At 50.3% G+C, this 25305-nt stretch overlaps 2 protein-coding genes across 6 annotated transcripts in view; one reads left to right on the top strand and one right to left on the bottom strand.

The window, feature by feature from the left end:
* Window positions 1-13928, top strand: part of PTPN1 (protein tyrosine phosphatase non-receptor type 1) — a 76252-nt gene extending 62324 nt beyond the window's left edge. The window contains exons 5-10 of the mRNA XM_032256013.1: window positions 4147-4284; window positions 7709-7918; window positions 8457-8618; window positions 8979-9202; window positions 10466-10661; window positions 11887-13928. Coding sequence (XP_032111904.1) covers window positions 4147-4284; window positions 7709-7918; window positions 8457-8618; window positions 8979-9202; window positions 10466-10661; window positions 11887-11910 — 954 coding nt within the window. The 3' untranslated portion in view covers window positions 11911-13928. The remainder of the gene's footprint in view (window positions 1-4146; window positions 4285-7708; window positions 7919-8456; window positions 8619-8978; window positions 9203-10465; window positions 10662-11886) is intronic.
* Window positions 13929-15227: 1299 nt separating this feature from the next.
* Window positions 15228-25305, bottom strand: part of RIPOR3 (RIPOR family member 3) — a 104356-nt gene continuing 94278 nt past the window's right edge. For all 5 annotated transcript variants that reach the window (XM_032256007.1, XM_032256009.1, XM_032256008.1 and 2 more), the window contains 6 exons: window positions 24909-25070; window positions 23701-23862; window positions 23005-23207; window positions 19863-19946; window positions 16830-16920; window positions 15228-16360 (listed from right to left, as the gene is read on the bottom strand). In XM_032256007.1, the coding sequence (XP_032111898.1) occupies window positions 16260-16360; window positions 16830-16920; window positions 19863-19946; window positions 23005-23207; window positions 23701-23862; window positions 24909-25070 (803 nt within the window). In that variant the 3' untranslated portion in view covers window positions 15228-16259. The remainder of the gene's footprint in view (window positions 16361-16829; window positions 16921-19862; window positions 19947-23004; window positions 23208-23700; window positions 23863-24908; window positions 25071-25305) is intronic.

The following is a 25305-nucleotide window of genomic DNA, read 5'->3' as shown; positions in this document are numbered from 1 at the left end:
TTTTTTTTTTTTTCTCCCCCCCCCCCCCCCCCCCCCCCCCCCCCCCCGCCTTTGCCTAATGAAAGTATTTATTTGCCCAACAATAACAGATAGGGAGCTTGCCTGAGTGTTCCCTTGATGATATAATGTATCATGTTTTAGAAAATACTTTTTTCAGGGAAAGGTGGTTCTTAAACTTTTTCTTCCTTCCTTAGTAGCACGATTAGTAAAACGTTAAGTTACAAATGTGAAGCAAACCCCCACCCTTCACCACTTGTCAGCAATTTTGAATTAAAGAAAGGAAGCATTAGGTTCTCACAGCACACTGCGAGGGAGGGGAAGCCTGGCTGCCCGTGGGAGCGTTCAGCACAGCGCCATCTGCAGGCTTCCGACCCTCAGCACCACTGACTCTTGGGATGGATCATTTCTCTGCTAGGGATGGAGCAGGGAGCGGCTTGCTGGGCTTTGTAGGATGCTTAGCAGCATCTCTGGCCTCTACCCACCAGATGCCAGTAGCACCCCCTCCCCAGATGTGGCAATCAGATGTGTTTCTGTCTAGACTCCAGACTTTGTCCAGTGCCCCCTGGTAGGCCAAATTGCCCCTGGTTGAGAACCATTGCTCTAGATGGTATTGAGGGTTGGGAATTTTAAATCAAGACATTTATTCAGAAATTACCAGATACAGTAGCACTTGCTTTTTTACTTCTTTATTGCCAAATGTTTGGCTGACCCTCTTTGCTGTGAGCACAAGGTTTGCTTTAGCGGTGGTTGTCACATTACAGCAAGGAGCAATGCCCAATGCTGTAGTTACCTGTTTGAGTGGTGTTCAGCACTGTAGGTACATGTTCGAGCGGTGTCCAGTGTTGTAGTTACGTGTTCGAGCTTCATCAGGCCCTGTGCTTCGTTGTCTGTGGCCATAAATGGCCCACAGATCCACTGTGACAACCTTTCCCTTTGGGTTACTGTGGTGGCATCAGAAACAGCTGGCTGGCTTTGCTGTAGTTACTGTGATAACTGGCCAGCAGTCCCTGCTTTCCTTTGTAAGTATCCCATTCCACTCGAGGGTTACTTGGGCATGCAAATTGGCATGAAAAGCAATGTATGGTTTGAGATTCTTAAAGTTTCTTTGGGATCAACATTTTCAATTCTGTATCTGCATTATCCCTCCCAGAGGGCTGGCTGGGAAAAATCATGAGAAGTTACAGCATCTTATTTGCTCAGCTAGTCTAATTATAAGTGATCCACACAGCTCACGGTAAAACCAGCTTTGGGGGAGTTTTCATTGAATGCATACTTGTTTTCTGATTTCCTTCCTTCACCAAGTAGTGGAGGATGCTCACTCTTTTGGCAAACATGCCTATTATCTTTTGGGACCCTGGGCCCTGGAAGCCAGTTATGCAGAAGATGATTGTGTGTGTTAGACTGGGGTCATCCATCCAGATGGCCAGAGTTGTCACTAGTTCAATTTAAGGATTGACTTTAGACATGTCAGTGTAGGCTGTGCATGGCGTAAGGGCTGGGATTGTTGTTTAGCTGGGGGAAGTAAGCAAGACGAGTTTAATTGGCCATTGCAGAATATCACCTGTATCTCCCTCCTAAAATCATTACCAAGCTGCTGTTTGCTTTCATGCACAAGGCATTGCATTTTGTGTCGCAGGGCCCATAAAATTCATTTTTCTCTCATACTTTAGTTCTCTGTGTTAATAATTTCTGGTGAAACCAAGTTACCTGTCACACACAGGGTTGCTGTAGATGTCTTTCATGGGTTTTCCTAACATCGCCTGCCCACTAGTTTGGGAAGGCCTCAAGGACTCTAACATCTGTCTTCGTGGTGGAAATAGCCACAAGCGATGCCAGCATGTTGGCATCACCATGTTCCTCTGGTGCCAGCCTAAGATATGACTCAATTTGAGGCGTGGTGAAGGAAGGACTGCATTCTAATAAAAATCAATCTACTTTTCATGGCAGTGTATATCAATATAATAGGGTAACTGGAAGTAGTGATCTTGTCCCTTTTAAAACAAACATTTCTACTGGAAATGACAGAGCATAGCTTGTTGTTATAGACACCTAAGAGTCCTTTAAAAAAAATATTGGGTGGTTGACAGTTGTGTTCCAGATTCCTCAGTTGTAGATTTGCAAAGCATTAGTCTTTACCCAGATTACAGAGGGTTATTAGGTGTCGGGTTTGGTTTTGAAAGTGAGTGCTTGCTGTCTGGAGGTGAGTTTTAAGACTCATCTACCCTGCTCATGAGATGAGGAATGGTGGCCTCTTCCTCCTGCATTTCTGTTCTTTGCTACCTTCTCTGTCTGCTCACTGTGTGGAATGCCCACCCCAGCATAGGTTGTGTGGAACCTGTCATATCAGTCTCATTTCTGTGTTCTTGAGGCATTGATCTAGTTGTTAGAAGTGTGGGAGTAATTCATCTTTTCACGTTCTTCTAAGTTCCTGCTTTCAGCTGCCACACTCACTCTGGCTAAGTGGGGGTCTTGCCATATAATTAGCGCCTTCATGTAGAGTGGCAGAATTGCTTCAATGGTGACAGATTGTCCCCATTCAAGGGTTCACTTTTGGCAACCCATAACTGATCCAGGGAGGTCACATGGGTGAAACTAGCTAAGATTTCAGACAGGCCCGTGTCCAGACTCTTGAGAAAGCTCTGTTGGCTTCTGGTCTGGCCCTGTGAAGTTTGGTGCCATGCTGGCATCACAACCAGCTGTTTCCTAATTTGTTTCTCCCACATTTTGCTTTGGTTGGTCTTTGGGCAGCTTCCAGCTTCAGTAGAGCTGGACCAGTAGGCATTTGAGGTTCTGTATTCACCCTCCTCGAGTGCTTCCCGGCTTCTCATTGCCCCCAGATGATGCCACAGGTCCCTGGGCCTGCTGCCAGTCAGCTGTGATCTGGGCCTCTGCTGGCCCCTTCTCCAGCTGCTCTTTTCAGCCTGGCTTATTTGCAGTCACTGCCTAGGAAATCCTAGTCACCCTCCAAAACCGGCCCCTTGCACAGAGCTTTCTCTGATCTCCCTTTCCTGTAACCTTGGCTGACCTGAAACATTTCCCTCTTTGGAATTCCTGCTGCATGTCCATAGCATTTCCCCCTCAACCCTCCCCCAAAGTCCACCTTGTCACTGCTGGGCACAGGAGTCTCTCCTGACAGACAGCTGGCCCTGAAGCAGCTCCCTTCACCCACACCATCCTTTGCCCCAGAGGAGGTATTGAGTGGGTCAGTGCACGTGACCTGCAAGTGTCGTTTGCCAAAGAGCTGTTGACACACGCTGACAGTTCTTTTGCTGAAAATCATGAGGGCTTTGACTTTCCCTCTGTCTAGGCACATGGTCGGGCTGACCCATCAGCTCTACCCCTGCTGACCTGCCATTTTTCTCCACAACAGTTATCCACGAGCAGAAACGTTTGTGTAACTGAGGCAGAAACTTACTTCAAGTAAAATGTCACTAAACGCGAGTCAGTTTTTGTCTTGACCCTAAATGAAACCAAATTTTCATAAATTTGCTTGTTTTAAAGACAAATTTAATGAGCTGCATTTAAATTGAGAACATCAAGTAGTTTCTGAGATTATCAAAATGTAACATCAAAAGTATTTTTCTGAATGAACTAAACCAAACGAGAATGAAAGGGCAAGTCCTGGGGAGCCTCTCCAACCTTCTCTGAAAGTTCGTCTGCATCTGGTGACAGCCTTTCAGCCTCTCCAAACGGCCTCACCTGCCGTCTCTCCTGCTTTTATTTTTAATTGCGTGTGAGTTTTCTGTGCAGGGTAAGGCACCTGCATTCTATGCCAGCAGCCCTGATCAGGTCCTGGGTAATGTTTGAAATGGCTATGTAGAGGAGTTTTGAAGCCTTTTGTACAGGCTGGCTTCACCTTGTCGACAGTAAGAAAGGATCAGAGCCCTGCAGGACCTCATTGCCGTGTTTGACTGGGGAGCTGAAGGGTTTGGAAGTCTGAGCCCTGTCCACACAACTGGCCCCGGTCAGCAGCTTCGTGCCTCCACACCCAGCTCCCCATGAGGCAGGCATCTCTGCTGATCATGACTTCCACGTTCAGAAAACCCCAGGCCTTTGGGTTACTATGAAGCTTGTGGAATGTGCTCCAAGTCTCCTGCCATAGGAAAATGGTTGCTCACACTAATTCTCTGTTATTTGTTCCCCTAGTTAAAATGCGCACAGTACTGGCCACAAAAAGAAGAAAAAGAAATGATCTTTGAAGACACAAATTTGAAATTAACATTGATCTCTGAAGATATCAAGTCATATTATACAGTTCGACAGCTAGAATTGGAAAACCTTACAGTAAGTGTGGCATGCCCTTCAGCACTGCAGCTTCCTTTTCCCCCTTGGGTGATATTACCTAATGCCAGTGTTCCTGGCTCTTGTATACCCCAGCAAGATGTGGTTTTGGCACTGTGGTGAGCGGGACTTACTTGTGTACCTGCCGAGTGCCCCGGAGTGTCCGGGAGAGTGGAGGCCATAGTGCTCTTTCTGACCTTTAACAGCAGTTCTTAGGGAAAGAGTTTCTTACCCAGAAGACTGGTTCCTGCTTGTGCAGCTGCAGAGGGACTGAAGCAGCAGCTTGCAAGTCCCAGCAAAACGTGCTGCCTTCTTGGTGGTCCTCAGTCTTTTGAGTCTGAAGGGAGAGAAGAAGGGGTCCCGGGCTCACTCTGGTTTCTTAGCTAGTGGAAGTTTTCTGGGCCAGGTCTTGGGTTTATTGTTGTAGGAAGAGTTTATAACACCAGCTACTTGCTTGGTAAAAGTTGGTATCAGAACATGGCAAGGCATTGTGGTAAGCAGCACTGCCACTGAAGGCTCTGCTCCTGGAGCTTCAGAATCATTCCCCTGGAGCCGGAACTTGGAGGAGTTCATGCCATTGTGGGGAACAGTGGAGGGAGCGTGAGGCAGCCCCTGGGGCACCAGTGAAAGCTGACCAGCCACCAGCCTCTGGAACCTAGCTGGGTCGAATCCTTGGCCCCACCTTATCAGCCCATCAGCTTGGAGCAAGGGACATCACTTCTCACCATGTCTTGGTCTCTTCTGTCGAACTCAGGTTTTGCGAGGGCCCTGGGAGGTCCTGCATGGGAAGGGTTAGCAGTTACCATGGGTGTGTAGCATGGGCTTTGTCTGACGGGAAGGTGGAGCCACGGGGAGACTGTGTGGAGTGGGGCTCCAGGGCTGTGTCGCAGGGGAGGGATCTGCTTCTGGGTGACCCCATGTCTCCCCTTCTTAAGCACTGCTTTTTAGTCATTGTGGCTCCTGTCGTTCCGAGTTGTAGGCCGAGTGCGGTGGCTCACATCTTTAATCCCAGCACTTGGGGAGGCTGAGGCCAGGAGGATCACTTGAGGCCAGGAGTTCAAGACCAGCCTGGGCAACATAGCAAGACCCCTGTCTCTACAAAAAAACAATTAGCCAGACAAGGTGGTGCTCTCCTATAACCCCAGCTACTCAGGAGGCTGATGGCAGGAGGATTGCTTGTGCCTAAGAGTTCAAGGCTGCAGTGAGCTATGTATCACTGTGCTCCAGCCTGGGTGACAGGGCAAGACCCTGTCTCCAAAAAAAAAAAAAAAGTAGAAGTAAGATCTAGAATTTAGCACAGGATACCAGGAAGTAGAGAAGAGGTTTGGGCTGCCTGGCTCCTGAGGACGGCAACAGTGCAGCTGCTGAGAGTGCTTTCTGCCCTCTGGTGGTGGCGGCACGAGAGCCACCAGCCCTGCCAAAGCCCTGGCAGGGCAGAGAGGGTCTCTGAGTATGATGGATGGAGGCACTTTCTGGAGGATTCTCAGGAGTATCATGGGCAACGTGTTGGAATGTGCTGGAGGATTTATGCAGTAGACTTTAAAAAGAATGCTTTTTAGCATTTGCAAGGCTGACATTGAGAGTGACTTCTGGTAAACTCCTGCTTGTTGAGGGAAACTGAATTTAAAGAGAGCACAAGAGCTGTGTGCTTTTTGCTTGGCAGAGCGCATACACCCAGCTCCGAAGTTTTGGTGTTAGGATCTGTTTGCTCCAACAGACTTTGTTTTTAAAAGACTTTTCTCAGCCATGGCTGTCTGCTCTAGCACAATGCTGGAATGAATTCCTTGTGAAAGAGGTGGGCAGGTGTGAGGGAGGGTGTCAGCGAGTGGTAACCCACACCTAGGAGGATTAAAAGAAAACTTGCTTTTGGCATGCTTGCTTCTTACTCAGTTTTAAAATACATTTTAAGTGCTTTTCTTCTTCCCCGCCTGCCCCCACCCCCCAAATAGAAGAAGTATTTCTTTTTCTTTAATGTCATTAAGGTTATTGGATATGATTTTCTAGAGAGGGAAGAATGATGGTATTACCTAGTGTGATTCTAGCAGTTATCCTAACGCACACAAATTTCTCCTTGTTCTGTGTAAGATACTGTATTTAATATTGAATAGATATTAAATATTATTTACTGGTGTATTTAATGGCTGGGGCAGGGCTAATTTTGTATACTGTGTTGCATGTTCTCATCCCAGCAGAGTCGGGGAAATCCTAGTAACTATACCATGAGCTCTGTGAGGGTGAGGTGGTATCTTTGCCCCCGCCTCCCTGGCACAGTAACTGGCACATGGTTGGCATAGCGTGGGCATTCATCAAGTGAAGGAAGGCATCGTAAGCAGGTCTGTGGCCTGAATCCTGCTGTCAGCTGCTCTCCAGGTGGCCCTGGCACCAGGCCGCAGGGAAGCTCTCTAGGCTGGTGCAGTTCCTGTCTGTGGCTGCCTTCCTGGGCCCATGTCAGGAGACTTTCACTTCTGGAGCCCTTTCCCTCTCAGGGCCTTGCTTACCAGGTGACTGGTTCCCATTTCCTGTGAGCTCTTAGGTCATTGAAGATCTTGCACACTCCCCTCCTGCGAGGGCTGCCTTTTCATCACAGCTGCTGGAAGCCTCAAGGAAGAAGCAGACCTGGAAACAGACCCCATGCTGTTGTTTCTGTTCCTCTGGGGCAGACCCAGCCAGGGGAAGAGACTCTGGGGCAAGGGCTGTGGTCCTCCTTTCGAAACTGTCTGCAGCAGCCTCTGAGCGTGGACTCTTGCCTCCAAGCGTCCACCTGCTCATCAGAAAAATGGGAGTACCTGCCTGGATCAGTTGCTGGGAGACGTAGCGCCAGCGCACAGGACACACTTAGTTCATGGACCGATGTCGTCCGTGTTGACTGCCCCTTCAGCTGGGCGTTGAGCCACACCTTGGGGTCACCACTCTTTGGAGACCAAGTCTGTTACTTTTTCCTCTAAAGTGACAATCCTCTGAAACTTCCAGATCATCTTAAAGCCCCGTCTGAAAGTTGCCCAGAGCCAGTGCCTCACCTGCTGTTCCTTGTTCACTCTTTCACAGGAGGCGTTGCAGGGCTTTATGACAAGATTTTTGTGGGTGGCTGCACAGCATCATTGTGACTCGTGAGATGACGAGAAACCAGTTGTAACCATATAGACAGTGGAAGTGACAGGGACATCAGTGAAAAGAGGTGGGGGGACTCTTCGATCCTAAGGGACGTGAAGTCTAAGCAGGTGCACCCTGAGGGTTCAGCCTCAAGCCCAGGGCCTGGCCCCAGGGCATGGTGTTTGTTGACTGAGTGCGTGGACCCTGGGAGAAAGCCTGAAAATTAATGTTCCTCTTAGAGGTCGATGACTGGAAGGTGACTCTAAGTGAACTTGGAACTAGTGATTTCTGTACAAATGATTCTCTGAGAACCATCATGAGAATTTTTCTCTTTCAGACTCAAGAAACTCGAGAGATCTTACATTTCCACTATACCACATGGCCTGACTTTGGAGTCCCCGAATCGCCAGCCTCATTCCTGAACTTTCTTTTCAAAGTCCGAGAGTCGGGATCACTCAGCCCGGAGCACGGCCCCGTTGTGGTGCACTGCAGTGCAGGCATCGGCAGGTCTGGGACCTTCTGTCTGGCTGATACCTGCCTCTTGCTGGTAAGGAGGCCCTTGTGGGCGTCCCAGGGAATTCTTCCACCTGCTCTGCCTTGATGTTTTTTCCCAAGTAGAAACTGGAGCATTCCTCTTCTGAAATACAGAAAGTCTCTGTGTTAGTCCGTTTTTGCGTCACTTTAAAGGAGTACCTGAGACTCGGTAATTTATAAAGAAAAGAGGTTAACCAGCTCATGGTTCTGCAGGCTGTAGAAGCATGGCACCAGCTTCTGCTTGGCTTCTAGGGAGGCCTCAGGGAGCTTTCAGTCCTGGTGGAAGGTGAAGGGGAGCAGGAGTAAGAGATGGGGAAGGTCCCAGACTCTTTAACAACCAGATCTCTGCAAACACATTATGTCAGGGAGGGTACCAAGCCTTTCATGAGGGACCCACCCCCTGGCCCAGACAACTGCCACCCAGCCCCACCTCCAACACTGGGGATCCCATTTCAGCATGACGTTGGGAGGGGACAGACATCCTAACATGTTAGTCACATTGCCCGTGAGAATGGGACCTAGCTGACTTACGTCTCCTCTCTGGCTTTCAGATGGACAAAAGGAAAGACCCTTCTTCTGTTGATATCAAGAAAGTGCTATTAGAAATGAGGAAGTTTCGGATGGGGCTGATCCAGACAGCAGACCAGCTGCGCTTCTCCTACCTGGCTGTGATCGAAGGGGCCAAATTCATCATGGGAGACTCTTCCGTGCAGGTCAGCATTGCTTTTCTTTGAATCCAGGTGTGACCGTTTTAACTTTTTCGTCCTTGAAGGAGGCTGTCAGTTTAACAGTTCAGACACCATCTGGTGTAGCTGCCCTTCATGTTTAAAATAGCTAGAGAGTTGTCAGAACGTTCACCACGTTCCACTTTGTGTGTTTGAAGTGCTCACGTAGAGAGCATCGATAGGAGAAGAGATTTTATTTTCAAAAGATTTCATCTTCCCGGTATATGGCTGCAGCCCGAGAAGCCGAGAGCCCCTTGCCAAGCCATCACCTCCGCTCACGTGAAGGGATTTCCTGACAAAACAGCCAACGCCAACACTAATAGGACTTCCTCTTGCTGCTCTTTCAAGGATCAGTGGAAGGAGCTTTCCCATGAGGATGTGGAGCCCCCACCTGAGCATGTCCCCCCGCCTCCCCGGCCACCAAAACGAATCCTGGAGCCACACAATGGGAAATGCAGGGATTTCTTCCCAAACCACCAGTGGGTGAAGGATGAGACCGGGGAGGATAAAGGCTGCCCCGTCAAGGAAGAAACAGGAAGCCCCTTAAATGCCACACGCTACAGCATGGAAAGGTAATATGATTGGGTCCCAGCTTGCTGGGGTAAGGGGAAATGACCTTCTGTTCTAGAATCACACGCTGGTGCTGAGACCCTGTGAACGAGGCCCCCTGCTGGCAGGCAGCGCTTCCACCTCCCTGGGGAACGGGGGACTTCTGTGGGCTTCTAGTGCCACCTTGTGGTGCTTGTTGGAATGAGTGGCTTAGTGCCACTGAGTAGCATTTTTCTGCCCTCCCCCCCGCCCCCGCCAGGCTTCCGGCCAGCCCTGAAATGTGATGTCCATGTACTTTCAGTCCCCACAGTAGTCATTTGGGGAATGTAACCTTTTTTATGTGGTATTGATTAAATTCCCATTTTACTTCCTTGCAGTTTGACAACTATTATTGCGTACCTATTGATATGTGTGGAGCACTGAGTTAACTAGCACATGTCCACATGTCCCCATGTCCCCTGGTCTGTGTTCTAGACCATCTTTTTGGAAAAGAGGCAGACCCAAAGCCTATTTTGGTGGGGGCCCACAGACAGTGGTATGATAGACGTGTGTGCTGTGGTTGTCAGTGAAGGCTGCTTGCAGGAGGTGGCCGTGCACGGAAAGCTTGCAGAACAAGTAGGTGTTAGTTCCAGCTGAGAGATGTCACTGCTGGCCGTGGCTTGGTCCCTGCTTTCTGGAGGGAGGTTTTAAGACATGTCCTTACTCTGACCCAGCAGTTGTATACATGGAGAAATGTACCTTGTAGCCATTCTCAAAACAAGCATGTAAAGATATGTGTAGGTAGGTGTGTGTTGTGGCATTGTTTGTAGTAGTGAAAAATTAGAGACGAGCCAATGCTATAACCAGCGATCTGATCAATTATGTTCTCTCTGCGTGTTGGGATGTCCCGTAGCTCCTAAAGAATGAGGTGTGGGTGTGTACTGATGTGGCCAGACATTGCAAATGCAGCACATGAGAAAGCAAGTCACACAATAGTGTGAACACCAGTGGAGCCTCCAGCTAGATCATCAGTGACCGCTCGCCCAAGCACCCATGCTCCCTGCCCTGGGTGTGGTTGCTGTCTGAAGTACCTGGGGGAGGGGTGACAAGTGGACTGCAGGCTGATGTGGGCCCTGGCCTGGCCGTCCCTCCAAGCAGAGGGGGCTGTCTGGCTGGGAGGGTTAACATCAGCCTACTCTGTCTATGTGTGGCTTGTTTTTTCCTAGAGTTCCTGCCACGGTAGCAGCATCCTTGCCTTTCATTTTCTCCCAAGTGAGTAACCCATCCCTGCCCCTCTGATTCCTCAGCATGAGTCAAGACACTGAAGTTAGAAGTCGGGTCGTGGGGGGAAGTCTTCGAGGTGCCCAGGCTGCCTTCCCAGCCAAAGGAGAGCCGTCACCACCCGAGAAGGAGGAGGACCATGCTCTGACTCACTGGAAGCCCTTCCTGGTCAACATGTGCATGGCTACGGTCCTCACGGCCGGCGCGTACCTGTGCTACAGGGTATGTTTCCACTGACAGACGCGCTGGCAAGGTGCGCGTGTGCAGAGAGCACTGGCCGCTAGCCCGATGGTAGGATTCAGTTCTGTGGCGCATCTGAGCCAGTCTCAGAAGAAACAGAGCAAAGGTTTTAAAAGTCTGGAACTGTGGAAGGGCTAACAAGAGAATTAAGGATCGATGCACTGGGTTTTAAGGAGCCCTCTGGTCCCAAGAATATAAGAGTCTAATCTCAGGGCCTTAACCTATTCAGGAGTAAGTAGAGAAAATGCCAAATATGTCTGTTTCTCTCTCTCTCTCTCTTTTTTTTTTTTTTTTTTTGTTCATTTGTTTTTGAAAAAAAAATAGAGTTACAACACATTGTTGTTTTTAACCTTTATAAAAAGCAGCTTTTTGTTATTTCTAGGGGAAAAAAAAAAAAAGCTCTAGGCACTTATGAAACTTTCTCATACCCTTAGGTGATATAATCAGCTATATAATTTATATTTGATTTCCCAGGGAAGGAATCCCAAACTTTTATGAATGTAAACTCCCTTGGAGAAGAGGGTTAGGACGCTATTGCGCTCAGGCCCCTCAGCTGTGTGCACACTGAGCCAGGACAGGGGCTTCGAGCTTTCCCACAGTAGGAAGAACAGCAGCAAAAGGCCATCTAGAAAACAAAACCTGCCTCTGCTTCTGCTCAGGGTGTCCCTGCTGGGTTTCCATTGTCCTTTCTCCATTGCTCCCTCCTGTGGCAGCCATGTTGCTCATGTACCAGCCCTCATCACCCCATCCCCATAAATGGGTTTCCGCCAGGCCTCTGCCTTGGGGTCAGGGTGGCCATCGGCTTGTCAACCCGCTGTTGATTCAGAGAAGCGGGCTCCACCTCATTGGGAGAAGTGCCATTTCAGCAGAAATCCTCACGGTAGACGTGTGTTGCTGTTAAGTAAGGGGAAGAGAGGACTAGCCTCAGAGCTCTGGCCACGGAAATGACCTCAGACTGTTCCATCATTTTAAATATTTTACCTCTTTCCAGGTGGCCGAGTACATCAGATGGTTTTGCAAAATGCAAACAATTTTTTCCTTGGGGGTGATTTTTGGGGAGAGGGGGCTACTGTAAAAAGAAAAACCAAAACCCCTTTTGCTCCCTCAGAGGTTGGAGTTGCTGGGGGGTGTGGCCGGGGTCATGCATGAGGCGACAGCTCTGCAGGTGCGGGTCTGGGCTCATCTGAACTGTTTGGTTTCATTCCAGTTCCTGTTCAACAGCAACACATAGCCTGACCCTCCTCCACTCCACCTCCACCCACTGTCCGCCTCTGCCTGCAGAGCCCACGCCCGACTAGCAGGCATGCCGCGGTAGGTAAGGGCCGCCGGACCGCGTAGAGAGCCGGGCCCCTGACGGACGTTGGTTCTGCACTAAAACCCATCTTCCCTGAATGTGTGTCTCACCCCTCATCCTTTTACTTTTTTCCCTTCCCCTTCGAGTACCAAATCCACAAGCCATTTTTTGAGGAGAGTGAAGGAGAGGACCCTGCTGGTGGCGCAGAGGGAAGGGGCCTGCACCCGTCCCGGGCCCCCCCCCCCAGGGCTCCTACCTGGAGCAGCCCAGCGGGTGGCACACCAACAGCCCCCCTCGAATCTGCAGGGAGCAACTCTCCACTCCATATTTATTTAAACAACTTTCCCCTAAAGGCGTCCATAGTGCACTAGCATTTTCTTGAACCAATAATGTATTAAAATTTTTTGATGTCAGCCTTGCATCAAGGGCTTTATCAAAAAGTACAATAATCAATCCTCAGGTAGTACTGGGAATGGAAGACTTTGCCATGGGCCTGCTGCGTCAGACCAGTACTGGGAAGGAGGACGGTTGTAAGCAGTCGTTATTTAGTGATATTGTGGGTAACGTGAGAAGGTAGAACAATGCTATAATATATAATGAACACGTGGGTATTTAATAAGAAACATGATGTGAGATGACTTAGTCCCGCTTATCTGCTAGCTCTAGTTCTCGATCACCACTCCCCCAAGTGTATTAGAATGCATGTATGGTCTTCTTGTGTCCTGATGAAAATTATGTGCTTGAAATGAGAAACTTGGATCTCCGCTTACTCATGTGCCCATGTCCAAGTCTACCCTGCCTGTGCATGACCTGATCATTACATGGCTGTGGTTCCTAAGCCTGTTGCTGAAGTCATTGTCACTCAGCAATAGGGTACAGTTTTCCAGGAATAGGCATTTGCCGGATTCCTGGCATGACACTCTAGTGACTTCCTGGTGAGGCCCGGCCTGTCCTGGTACAGCAGGGTCTCGCTGTAACTCAGACATTCCAAGGGTATGGAAGCCATATTCACACCTCACACTCTGGACATGATTGAGGCAAGCAGGGGACCCCCCCCCCCACATTTGGGATCAGCCTCCACTATTCCAAGTCAGCACTCTACTTGAGCAAACTGTGATTTGGAAGAGAGGCAACTGCTGGAAACCACACTTCTTAAACAGCCTGGGTGACGGTCCCTTAGGCAGCCTGCTGCCGTCTCTGCCTTGGTTCACCTTGCCGAGAGAGGCGTGTCTGCCCCACCCTCGAACTCTGTGGGGGGCCTGCTGGTGCTCACGACTCTTCCTGCAAAAGGAACTGAAGACCTCCACATTAAGTGGCTTTTTAACAAGAAAAACACGGCAGCTGTAGCTCCGGGGCTACTCCCTTGCCAGCATTTTCACATTTTGCCTTTCTCGTGGTAGAAGCCAGTACAGAGATTCTGTGATGGGAACATTCGAGGCGTCACCCCGCAGAGCTGTGGTGAGGTGTGGATAAGGCTTAGGTGCCAGGCTGTAAGCATTCTGAGCTGGGCTTGTTGTTTTTAAGTCCTGTATATGTATGTAGTAGTTTGGATGTGTATATATAGTAGCATTTCAAAATGGACGTACTGGTTAACCGCCTACCCTGGAGAGCGGCTGGGGCTCTCCAGCCTGTTCCCCGGATGTTGGAGAGGTAGCGAGCTGCTCTGCTATATGCCTTAAGCCGATATTTACTCATCAGGTCATTATTTTTTACAATGGCCGTGGAATAAACCATTTTTACAAAAATAAAAAAAAAAAAAAGCGAGGTGTTTTGGTATAATACCTTTTCAGGTGTGTGTGGATACGTGGCTGCATGACCGGGTGGGCGGGGGGCATGTCTCAGGGTCTTCTGTGACCTCACAGAACTGTCAGACTGTACAGTTTTCCAACTTGCCATATTCATGATGGGTTTGCCTTTTAGCTGCAACAATAAAAATTTTTTCTAAAGAACATGAATTTGGGGTGCTTCCCATTTTCTTTGCTTAATAGACCTAAGCCTGGATGAGCGACTCCTGTTTCTTTCCATCCCTGCTGATGTGAAACAGATGTCAGTCAACTGGGGTTAGAGTTTTCCACTTCCCAGAATTAACTTCAGCATCCCGGCGTGGACAGCGCCCTCAGGCTGCAATGCTTTCCTGACTGGGAGCTTATTGACCACCGTAGGCTTCAGCGCATTTCCTTCCCAAAACCCACACTTGGCATGCATAGGCCCTCAGATAATTTCACAAAGTTATCAGTGGTGTTTGAAGAACAGTGTTTTAAGTTGTAATCTCAAAACTGTGTCCATTACCCAATTGCCTATAAGAGACAATGGTTACCGCATCTCAGTACATAAAGTCTATTTGATACAGAATTGACTTAGAAATAAGGTAGTCTTTCATTTGTGTACAAAATTAAACGGTGTAAATTCCCCGGAAACTTATTTTGACTTTTTGTTTTGAAGTAATACTGTATTTGCAAAATGTTGCAAAAACAGTACAAAGAGTTCCCCTGTACCCTCCAAGGTTCCTCAGCTGTTTCAAAGCTGACTGCAGGCCCAGGCTCCTGAGACCAGCAGCAGGACAGGCTGTGGTCATGTGGCCCCACAGGGTCCTGGGGCTGCGGATGTCAGTGTGGCCCCCACCGTTTCAGGTATGAAAAAGGTCATCTAAGCTTTCAAGAAGAGGGAGGTTGCTCCAGGGCCACGGTCCCCAACCTTTTTGGCACCAGGAACCGGCTCCATGGAAGAGTTTTTCCACAGACCTGGGGGTGGTGGGGGATGGTTTTGGGATCCACCTCAGGTCATCAGATTCTCATAAGGAGCACAAAACCTAGATCTCACAGTTCACAATAGGGTTTGCACTCTTAGGAGAACCTAATGCTGCAACTGATCTAACGGGAGGTGGAGGTCAGGCGGTAATGCCCGCTCACCGCTCACCTCCTGCCCTGCAGCCCAGTTCCTAACAGGCCTTGGACCAGTACCAGGTGTGTGGACTGGGGGTTGGGGACCCCTGCTCTAGGCTAGTACGGCTGCTTAAAAAAAGAGGAGGGGGACTGACAAATTGGATGGGGCAAAGGCCATGCTGCAGAATGCCCGTATGGGGTGAGCATGCCTGGAGCCTTCACCAGCATGCGGCGAAGCCCAGAGACGGTGTTTACCAGAGCCGCTGCCTGAGGCCCCTCCTTCAAGTGTCCTCACAGCGCCCCACGAGACCACAGGAGTGACCCCCTCATTGGCAGGGATTTGAGGAAACAACCGCTGTCTACTCTTTTGGGTAAAAAGTAAAACACTAATTAAAATAGTTTAATTGAAATTCCAGAGAACTGAACATATGAACCAGGTTTTCTAAAAGTTAAACCAAAAAAGCACAATATATATACAGGAAGTTTGGATGGGAAAGTTCTCTGATGCTGTGGTTACAGCACCCTCAAAGCCTAGGTTCTCTCTACATTAACAGACTCTCAGGATGTGGTTTGCTTTTTTCTAATAGACTTAAATAGGAAACTAATTTTCTTTCTATAAAGCAACGTGTTCTTCAGCGAACTCTTTCTTCAGGGCAGCTGATGGCTTCTGGAGCGGTTTATTGACGAGGCCCTCGATTGACTCTGAAGCTGGATTGCATTTGGGTAGCGAGCGGCTCTACTCCCCGTGCTGCTCAGGGCTCCTGGGCTGATGCGGCTTCTTCCCTTTGTGTTGCTGAGCATAGGGAGGGTGAGGTTCACAGTCCAGCAGCCGCTGTCCGTGGGCTCCATGGCACGCCGGCTGCAGGTCAAGCGGAGAGTGTGGCTGTAGAAACCCTGGCTTTGTGCCTTCCCACCTTCCCCAGCTCACTGGGGTGCCAGCTGGCTGCTGCTGAAATGACTTGAGCAGCCTTCTCCATCCCAGTGTCTGTTGACCCAGAAGTGCTGAGTGGCTGACCGGCAGGGAGGCCTGGAGTTCTGTACCCTCATCATGGAGCCTTTTATTCAGGGCCTCACTTTACCTGGCCTTGGCCCTCTTGTAGGTGGCCGCCAAGTGCGGCTCGGCTCTGCATCTCAGGGAAAGTCACACAGACCCTCAGCCAGAAGTTGGGGGCGACGTTGAGGCCATGCAGCCCTTGGAACGCTGTACGTGGCCTTGCGTTTTTCTGTCCTGTCCAAAAGACCAGCCCATGCCCTGGGTCAGTGGCTGGAGCCTCAGGCAGAGCTCTGGGCAGTTCACACTCCTAGAGGAGCAGATGGCACCATTACCCAGAGCTCAGGCTTTACATGCAGGCCAAGCAGCAGCAAAAAAAACCGAGGCGAGACTTGCTCATCAGCCAGGATATTTTAAAATACTGTGATTTCAACATCTGCCTCCTGGCCAAAGACTTCTCTTTGTTCTGAGCAGAGTTTGTCCATCCTCTCAAAAGCTAACCGTCCTTTTTCACCTGAAATAGCAAAGGCCTCTGTCACCAGGTTGGCTCCTGCTGCCTTGGCGTTTCCTACTCTCCTGGGCCAAGGTGGCCTTAGTGCTTAGTGACTATGGGTCTTGGTGGTCTCTGCAAAGCAGTGGGGGAGGGTGTATGTGCAGGAGCCCCCCACCTGGTGACTCCTGCTGCCCAGGGGCCTTGCCTTTACCTCTAGGATATTCTACCCCTGCCCTGGTTCTGGCCTCTGTCCCAAAGATCATAAAGTCTGAGAAGACAGCAAACACTCCCTGCCACCCCAGCCACGAACGAGGCCTGTCCTGGCAGAATGCTGCAAAGGGTAGAGGTCAGCTCTGCACCAGGGCTGCTAACGCTGCCTATCCGGGGTGCTCCAGAGCCGTTCTGCCAGCCAGGAGAGCTGGGTGTGGCCTCGCACAGATTCTAAGGGCCCCAGGAACCCCGCTGCGCTGCAGGGGATGTGCTACTTTACCAAATGACAGTGTGGTTTCCCGGGCTGCCATCCGCACCGCTTCCAGGTCAGACTGGCACAGGCTGGCAATCTGGTCGATGCTTTCAACGCCCTGTTCGAGGTTAGGGGAGAGGGTCCTTTAGGGCGTGTTCTCAACAGTGGTAGAGTCCACTTAGCGGCCCTGCAGGGCCAGCCCTAGCGTGGTCTCTGGGGCCTCAACCCCTTTTCTGCAGGCTTCCAGGTTTCCTAGGTGGCCTCAGGCTCATAAGAGGTACCTCTGGACTCGAAGCGCCTCGCCTCTTCAGCCCTGACACCTGCTAGGGAGTCAGGCTGTTAGCAGAGTTTGTCTTCCTGGATGCCTGCTGAAAAGGAGGTGGCCTGCTGCCTTCTGGACCTTCCTACCTCCCCCACGCTCTCCTTACCCTCCTCTCTCCAGGGCAGCCTGTGCCAGGACGTCGCCGACTCAGGCACATACCCGGGGCTGCTCCTGCGGGCCCAGGACTGGCATGTGCCGCAGCGCCCTCTGCTGGACACCCGGCCCTTGCTGGTTTTCTGATCCTAGCCAGCTTCTCTTGGAATTTCCTGTTGATTCATCCCAGAACGAATGGGACGAGTGAGTTTAATCTGTATTGAACTGCCTTTCGTCTAGCAACTGGCAATTCCAAATGCAGGTGAGACTGAGGGAAAGCGGAAATCCCCTCACATCCATGGGATTTATCAAGAGTCTCAAAAATGCTCATCTCTGGCTCTAGGATTGGGTCTAGCCTGAGGAAATAATTCAGAACTCCATGGCTTTTTAAAGCTTTATGCACGAACATGATCATAATGACATTATTTAGGATTAAAAAACTATTTCCTATGAGAGTGGGTAAGTAGGTTAAATTAAGGTATATACTTGATAGCCCCTTCATGAAGTATTCTAAAGTGGAAAAAGAAAAGACATAAAAGAAGTCAGGTGCGGTGGCTCACACCTCCCAGCACTTTGGGAGACCGAGGCAGACGGATCACAAGGTCAGGAGATCGAGATCATCCTGGCCAACATGGTGAAACCCTGCCTCTTCTAAAAATACAAAAATTAGCTGGGGGTGGCGGTGTGTGTCTGTAATCGCAGCTACTCAGGAGGCTGAGGCAGGAGAATCACTTGAACCCGGGAGGCAGAGGCTGCAGTGAGCGGAGATTGCACCGGTGCACTCCAGCCTGGCAACAGAGTGAGACTCCATCTCAAAAAAAGAAAAAAAAATTAAAGTGCTGCCAGTCTAACACAGAATGTTCTTATTTTGTTGACTGCTTTTAAACTGTAGATCAACAATTTTAAATGCTCACACACACCCACAAACTTTTAACAGAAGCATACCAAAATGTCAACAGTTGTTTATGCTACTTGCTGCTAGGATGATGGATAACTTTTCTGTCTCTATATTTTCTATATTTTATACATATATATACACACACACACACAATGAGCCGATTGTTCTTTAAAAGAGTTGTTTTGTTTTTTGTTTTTTTTTTGAGAGAGTCTCACTCTGTTGCCTGGGCTGGAGCGCAGTGGCGCAATCTCTGCTCATGCAACCTCCGCCTCCTGGGTTCAAGTGATTCTCCTGCCTCAGTCTCCCGAGTAGCTGGGATTACAGGTGCATGCCACCATGCCCAGCTAGTTTTTGTATTTTTAGTAGAGACTGGGTTTCACCGTGTTAGCTAGGATAGTCCTGATCTCCTGATCTCGTGATCCGCCTGCCTCGGCCTCCCAAAGTGCTGGGATTATAGGTGTGAGCCACTGCCCCTGGCCCTTTAAAAGATTTTTAACAGACTTTTTTAAAACATGTAATTCAGGGCCAGGCGCAGTGGCTCACGCCTGTAATCCCAGCACTTTGGGAGGCCGAGGCGGGTGGATCACGAGGTCAAGAGATCGAGACCATCCTGGTCAACATGGTGAAACCCCGTCTCTACTAAAAATACAAAAAATCAGCTGGGCATGGTGGCACATGCCTGTAATTCCAGCTACTCAGGAGGCTGAGGCAGGAGAATTGCCTGAACCCAGGAGGCGGAGGTTGCGGTGAGCCGAGATTGCGCCATTGCACTCCAGCCTGGGTAACAAGAGCGAAAACTCCATCTCAAAAAAAAAAAAAAACATGTAATTCAGGAGCTCAGAAAGTGAATTCCTGGGGCCGCCTGCATATTCACCCAGAGCCACAGCAAATGCCCACTAAGTATTGCTGTCATAGAGTTTCTGGTAGTGGAGCTGACAGCTCCTCTAGAACTGCTTATTTAGGTGTTTTGTTTGGAAACAGGGTCTCACTCTGTCACCCAGGCTGGAGTGCAGTGCTGTGATTATGGCTCCCTGCAGCCTCAAAAATCCTGGGCCCAAGTGACCCTCCCATCTCAGCCTCCCGAGTGGTTGGGACTATAGGCGCGTACCACCACACCAAGCTAATTTTTCCTATTTTTTTTTTGTTTTTTTAATACTGACTGTGGGAATGCTCCATTCCAAATTTTTTTCTACGTTTTATAGAGAGGGTGATCTCCCTATGTTGCCCAGGCTTGTCTCAAACTCCTGGCTTCAAGTGACCCTCCTGCCCTGCACCCTGAAGCGCTGGGATTACAGGCATGAGCCACCTCACGGTCTATTCATGTGCTTTTCTGCTGTCAGTGTTTCTTGACCCTTTTTTGGTCCCAGTGGAATTTTTTTTTTTTTCTTTTTCAGAGACACAGTTTCATTCTGTTGCCCAGGCTGGAGTGCAGTGGTGTGATCTTGGCTCACTGTAGCCTCTGCCTCCTGGGTTCAAGTATCGAGTAGCTGGGACTACAGGCATGTGCCACCATGCCTAGTTTTTGTGGGGTTTTGTATGGTTAGTAGAAAGAGGGTTTCCCCATTTTGGCCAGGCTGGTCTCGAACTCCTGCCTTCAGGTGATCCACCTGCCTCAGCCTCCCAAAGTGCTTGGATTACAGGCGTGAACCATCACGCCCAGCCCCAGTGGAATCATTTTGAAGTTAACTAACCCTAACCACCAGCAGGCTTCCCTGTCAGCCACTAGTTGGGGAAACGTCAGGCTCACCTTGAGCTGTTTGAGCGCCAGGCACGCAGCCTGCTGTAGCCTTGCGTCGTCCTCTGCCAGGGCATTGGTGTAGAAGAGCAGAGCCTGGGGAGAGGAGGAGTCTGTGAATGGAGGGGCGAGCAGAAGCAGAGTCCATGGTTCCAGGGTCTGTCAGCCACCGGGTGCCGACAGTAAGGCATGCAGTGGCCGCCCTTCTCTAAACAACATTCAGGTCATGATCTCTCCATCTTTGGGCCAGGTGTCCACAGTCACAAGATCTGTACTGTGGGGTTTATCCCTAAAAACTGATCCCAGGGCTACTACAGTGAAGAAAGCTCTTTTTGTCTAATATTCTAGAAGTACATTCTGAAACTGCTGTCTGTAAAATGCTGAATCAGAGAAAGCAGATGCCCAGCTCAGAACAACAGAAGAGCTGATGATACCGAGGGCATTGCCCTCCTCAGCTGAAAAGGAGCAAGGCTGCTGCCCCAAGCCAGAGGAAAACATGCCTATTCTCCTCAGCCCCCTTTCCAGTCACAGCGGTGACCCTGCCCTCTTCAGTCCCATGACCATGGCCACCTCAGTTCATCTCTTTGGGCCTAACTTGACTGCACTGAAAACAAAGTTGGCACTTGCTTCATGCACTGCTGTAGAGTTTGTCAGGAAGCACATGAGTTCATGCCCCGCCCACAGCAGAGTCCAGCTTCTGCGGCTGCAAAGGGAAGCCCAGGAGTTTTGCGCTCACTCAGTCAAGCGGCTGCGCCTTCAACTGCATGAGTGGGGCCAAGGAGGGCCCAGGTGCAGAGCCAAATGAGAATGGCCACCTTTCCCTCTGCAGGTGGCTCTCTGAAGTGTCTGCTGCTTTGGGAAGACAGGGAGACTGAGTAGGATCAGGGTCCTCCTGCTCCTTCCTACATGGCATTGGTGAGGAGGACTGTCAGGACACATCAGTATGGAAGGTAGCCCTCTCCCTCCTCAGTACCCCCATCTGGGGCCAAGCAATCTGTCACTGGGGTGACTCTGGCTCCCGCCTCAGTGTTTCCTGCTCTCTAAAGTTTGTCACATGAAGATGAAGGTTTTTGGGTGGTGGTGGTTGTTGGATACAGAGTCTCACTTTGTCACCCAGACTGAGGTGCAGTAGCACGATCTCAGCTCACTGCAACCTCTGCTTCCCAGGTTCAAGCAGTTCTCATGCCTCAGCCTCCCAAGCTGGGAATACTGCCCACTGGCATGCACTGCCACTCTTGGCTAATTTTTTTGTACTTTTGGTAGAGACGAGGTTTCACCATGTTGGCTAGGCTGGTGTCAAACTCCTGACCTCAGGTGATCCACCCCCCTCAGCCTCCCAAAGTGCCAGGATTACAGGTGTGAGCCACTGCACCCGGCCATGGAGGCCTTGTTTACAGTATGAAAAGATACCCACATACCTCTAAACCACCCCCCTAAGAAAATACACCTGACTTCAGTGGATCCTTGAAGCCCAACTACTAGCTTTCAGGAACTACAGAAGACAGATAAATGCATTAGACTACATCCCACAAGCAGCAAAGTCTAGCTATTCCAGAACAACCTGGGATCATCAAGAAATTAACTACAAGCAGAGAAAGAAATGGAGAAGGAACCTTGAGATTAAATGGAAATTAAAAGCCATCAGCTATTCACAGTGCATGTCCTTATGTAGATTCTAGTTTAACAAAAATAAAACAGGATACTTGAGGCTTGGGAATTTAGAAGTATGATATAAAGGAATTCATGGTTAATTTTTTAGATATGATAATGGTATTATAGTTCTGATTTTTGAAGGATTTTTTTTTTTGGAGGCAGAGTCTCGCTCTGTCACCCAGGCTGGAGTGCAGTGGTGTAATCTCTGCTCACTGCAACCTCTGCCTCCCAGGTTCAAGTAATTCTCTGCCTCAGCCTCCCAAGTATCTGGGACTACATGTGCCCACCACCACGCCTGGCTAGTTTTTTGTATTTTTCATAGAGACGGGGTTTCACCATCTTGGCCAGGCTGGTCTTGAACTCCTGACATTGATCCACCCACTTCGGCCTCCCAAAGTGCTGGGATTACAGGTGTGAGCCACCGCACCCGGCCGAAAGAATTCTTAGCCTGTTGACACATATAGTTAACTATTTAAAGTCAAATATGATACTTCAGAATGCTTCATAGTGATAGAGGGGAGTGAAGGAAGAAGGGGCAGGATTGGCTGTGGGTTGATGGTGGTTAGGCTTGGGTGATGAGGGCAGATGGATTCATTGTATTGCTGTGTCTACTTTCGCATGTTCAAAAGACTACAAATAAAGAGGTAAAAAAACAACTCCAAAATGTCCGGGCGCAGTGGCTCACACCTGTAATCCCAGCACTTTGGGAGGCCGACGCAGGTGGATCACAGGTCAGGAGTTCACGACCAGCCTGGCCAATATGGTAAAACTCCATCTCTACTAAAAATACAAAAAAATTAGCCGGGTGTGGTGGTGGGTGCCTGTGTAATCCCAGCTGCTCCGGAGGCTGAGGCAGAGACAGAGAATTGCATGAACCCAGGAGGCAGAGGTTGCAGTGAGCCGAGATTGCGCCCCTGGACTCCAGCCTGGGCGACAGAGCAAGACTCCATCTCAAAAAAAAAAAAAAAAAAAAAGACCGCAAAGTAGGCATATGGGCTCCAAGGAGGACTGCTGGCAACGGAACTGGAGATTTCCTCTCCAGTTGAGCTGAGACCAGCACTGTTGGCTATGCCCTTGATGTCACCCTTCCTGCACCCCTCAGGGTGTGGCACCTTAACCGTGCAGTAGTCACAGGCCAAGAGTGAAAGGCAGAGGGGTCCATTCTCTTGTTTTTCAAATGGACTGAACACCATGATCCATTACCAGGTAGCCTCGAATATTAGTTGGAAGTAAAAGAGGACTATCGAAACACTAAGAACGACATTCAATGTACAAGTGACGCTCAGAGGCCTAACAGTGTGTTGCTTTGGAAGCAGGAAGCGGGTAGGCTTAGGTGCATGTGTGTGACTCAGGTGGCAGCCCAGGTCCCTCCAAAATAGCTCACAGCCAATGCCACTGTAGCCCCGGGCACGCGCTGCTTTGGACTTTTCCATGAGAACACCTGCTTATCTGTGCTCACACATCTGCAGCTAGGGCCTGCCACCTGCCCTGGACAACATACCTTTTCCCGGAAGCTTCTGTTCCTGACTGCACCCGCCAGGCGAGCACTGGCCGCCCTGCACACCCTCGGAGTGCCGTCCAGCTGGAGCAGCGCCCAGGCTGTTAAGGTCTGGGGCAGGGGCTGGAGCTGGCCCAGCCGCTTCCCCTGCAGCTTCCGGACCGCCTTGGCCTGCCCCGTGCAGTGGAGCTCCTCGATGAGTGTCACTAGAAGACAGGAAAGAGGTGGCCCGGGGCCTGAGCGGGAGTGCAGTAGGACAGCTGCAAATCTGCTTGGCTGCTGCCATGAGCCACAGAGGAACAAATCCCAGAGCCAGCAGGATGGGCACCAAGGCCAGGGCTGGACTAGTTTCACAGGGAGCTCCTGGAATCTCTAGGAATGCCTTTTAACAAAGGATCAATACTCTCCGAAAATTAATAAAACCACAGCCCATGCTTCCAGGCACTCTGGCAAGCCGAGATCACCCTCCTACCCAGCTCTGACCTCTGTTCCATATTTTTTAAAGCTGACTTCCCTTGGAGCTAATATCACCCCCATCAGCTGAATGCAGAATCTCATTAAATCAGGGTTCCCGAAGGAACAACTGGCAGGGACAGATGTCGTGGTCCTGTCCCTGAATTGTAACCCGAGAAGCTGTCTGCACGTGACAGGGCTCCGTGGATATTCCTCTGCTCTGACAGCCACCTACCCCAGTCTTACCTTCCTTGGTGAGCTGGGTGAAATGCTTCTCCAGGTCAGAGACGCTCTGCCTCTGCAGGTAGCTGTGAAACTGGAACCAGGTGATGGTCTGGTCTTCAGGGAGCCCAGCTCCAGGGAGCAGCCCACCACAGCTGACCACCTGTTCCAGGAGCCTGCGACACACTGGCCAAAGGAGAGAGCACATCAGGAGAAACTGAGACCTCAGTCCTCCACGCTTCTCAGCTGGGAGTAACCTGGTCGGCTAAACGGTTTTCTGGGCCTGGCACAGTGGCTCACACCTGTAATCCCAGCACTTTGGGAGGCCAAAGCAGGTGGGGTCAGCTGAGGTCAGGAGTTTGAGACCAGACTGACCAACATGGAGAAACCCCGTCTCTAATAAAAATACAAAATTAGCCGGGCATGGTGGTGCACGCCTGTAGTCCCAGCTACTTGGGAGGCTGAGGCAGGAGAATCGCTTGAACCCGGGAGGTGGAGGTTGCAGTGAGCCAAGATTGCACCATTGCACTTCAGCCTGGGCAACAGGCGTGAAACTCCATCTCAAAAAAATAAAAGGCTTTCTGATGGCATGAGGGCAGGTGTCGCTTACTGAGCTCCCTGTGTCATGGGAGAGGAGTGTGCCCAGCTGGAGTCAGGACTGTGACTCCGATGCACTGAGTCAGACCGTCTTGGATTCATCCTTGTGCCCAGGCCCCACCGCACCTGAATCTAAATCCTGGAGGCAGGGCCTGGGAATAGGCGTGTCAACAGGCAGCCCAGGTGGCATGTGGAACATGACTGTCACCTTTCACATGCTCCACAGAGAAGAGCAGTAGGGCTCTGCATTCTGGGGAAGAACGCAGTGCAGCCAACATTTCTAGATGCCCTCGTGGGCCCCTGCCTGCCTCCTTTCCCATAAGGTTCATTCTTCCTGTAAGGCTCTGGTGGGAGGCATGGAATCTGTCCCCAGAAAAATGCACCGGCCTACCAAGGTTTGCACGCAGCCTCAGAACTCCACACACTGTTCAGAAGGTCCCAGGTGGAGGCTCATTTCTCGCTCAGTGAAAGGATGGAGACTTCCACTCAAGCTGAAAAACCTCCTCCATTCGATGTCATGAAGACACAGAGGTGAAGACAGGCTGAAATGAGCCAGCTGAGGCCACCCTGAAGGCCCTGGAGAGTCATGATAGCCCTTCTGTGGGAGGCGATGGACAACACAGGCGGGAACCCACCTATTTCCAGCTGGCCCGGGTATTTCCCTCTGACTCTGTGCAGGAACGTTTTCTTGAGCTGGTTCAGCAGTGTCGTGGCAGAGCAGGACAGGACCCGACCAGGCCCTGTGCACGCCCTCCACAGCTTCAGGCACCCCTTCCTCCGCGACGCCTGTGGAATGACTGAAAGCCCCAGTTCAGAAACCTGAGTGGCAGGTTGGGGAGAGCACGTGACAAGGACCCCAAAGGAGTTTCCCTCCACTGGGACCTAAGAGGGCAGGGAGGAGAGGGTGGTGTGGGCTTGACGCAGGGTCCCTTCTCCGAACTGGCTCTAAACATCTACCCAGGGCCACCACCTGCAGTCCCCACAACAACCTGGAGAGGCTGCTGTCACCAGCCTCTCTCTACAGACAAAGAA

The sequence above is a fragment of the Sapajus apella genome, unplaced genomic scaffold, assembly GCF_009761245.1.
Source record: "Sapajus apella isolate SASKATOON/1434 unplaced genomic scaffold, GSC_monkey_1.0 scaffold92, whole genome shotgun sequence".
In the NCBI taxonomy this organism is placed as follows: Eukaryota; Metazoa; Chordata; class Mammalia; order Primates; family Cebidae; genus Sapajus; species Sapajus apella.
The sequence above is the reverse complement of the archived record's forward strand: the minus strand, read 5'-3'. Positions and strand labels throughout refer to the sequence as shown.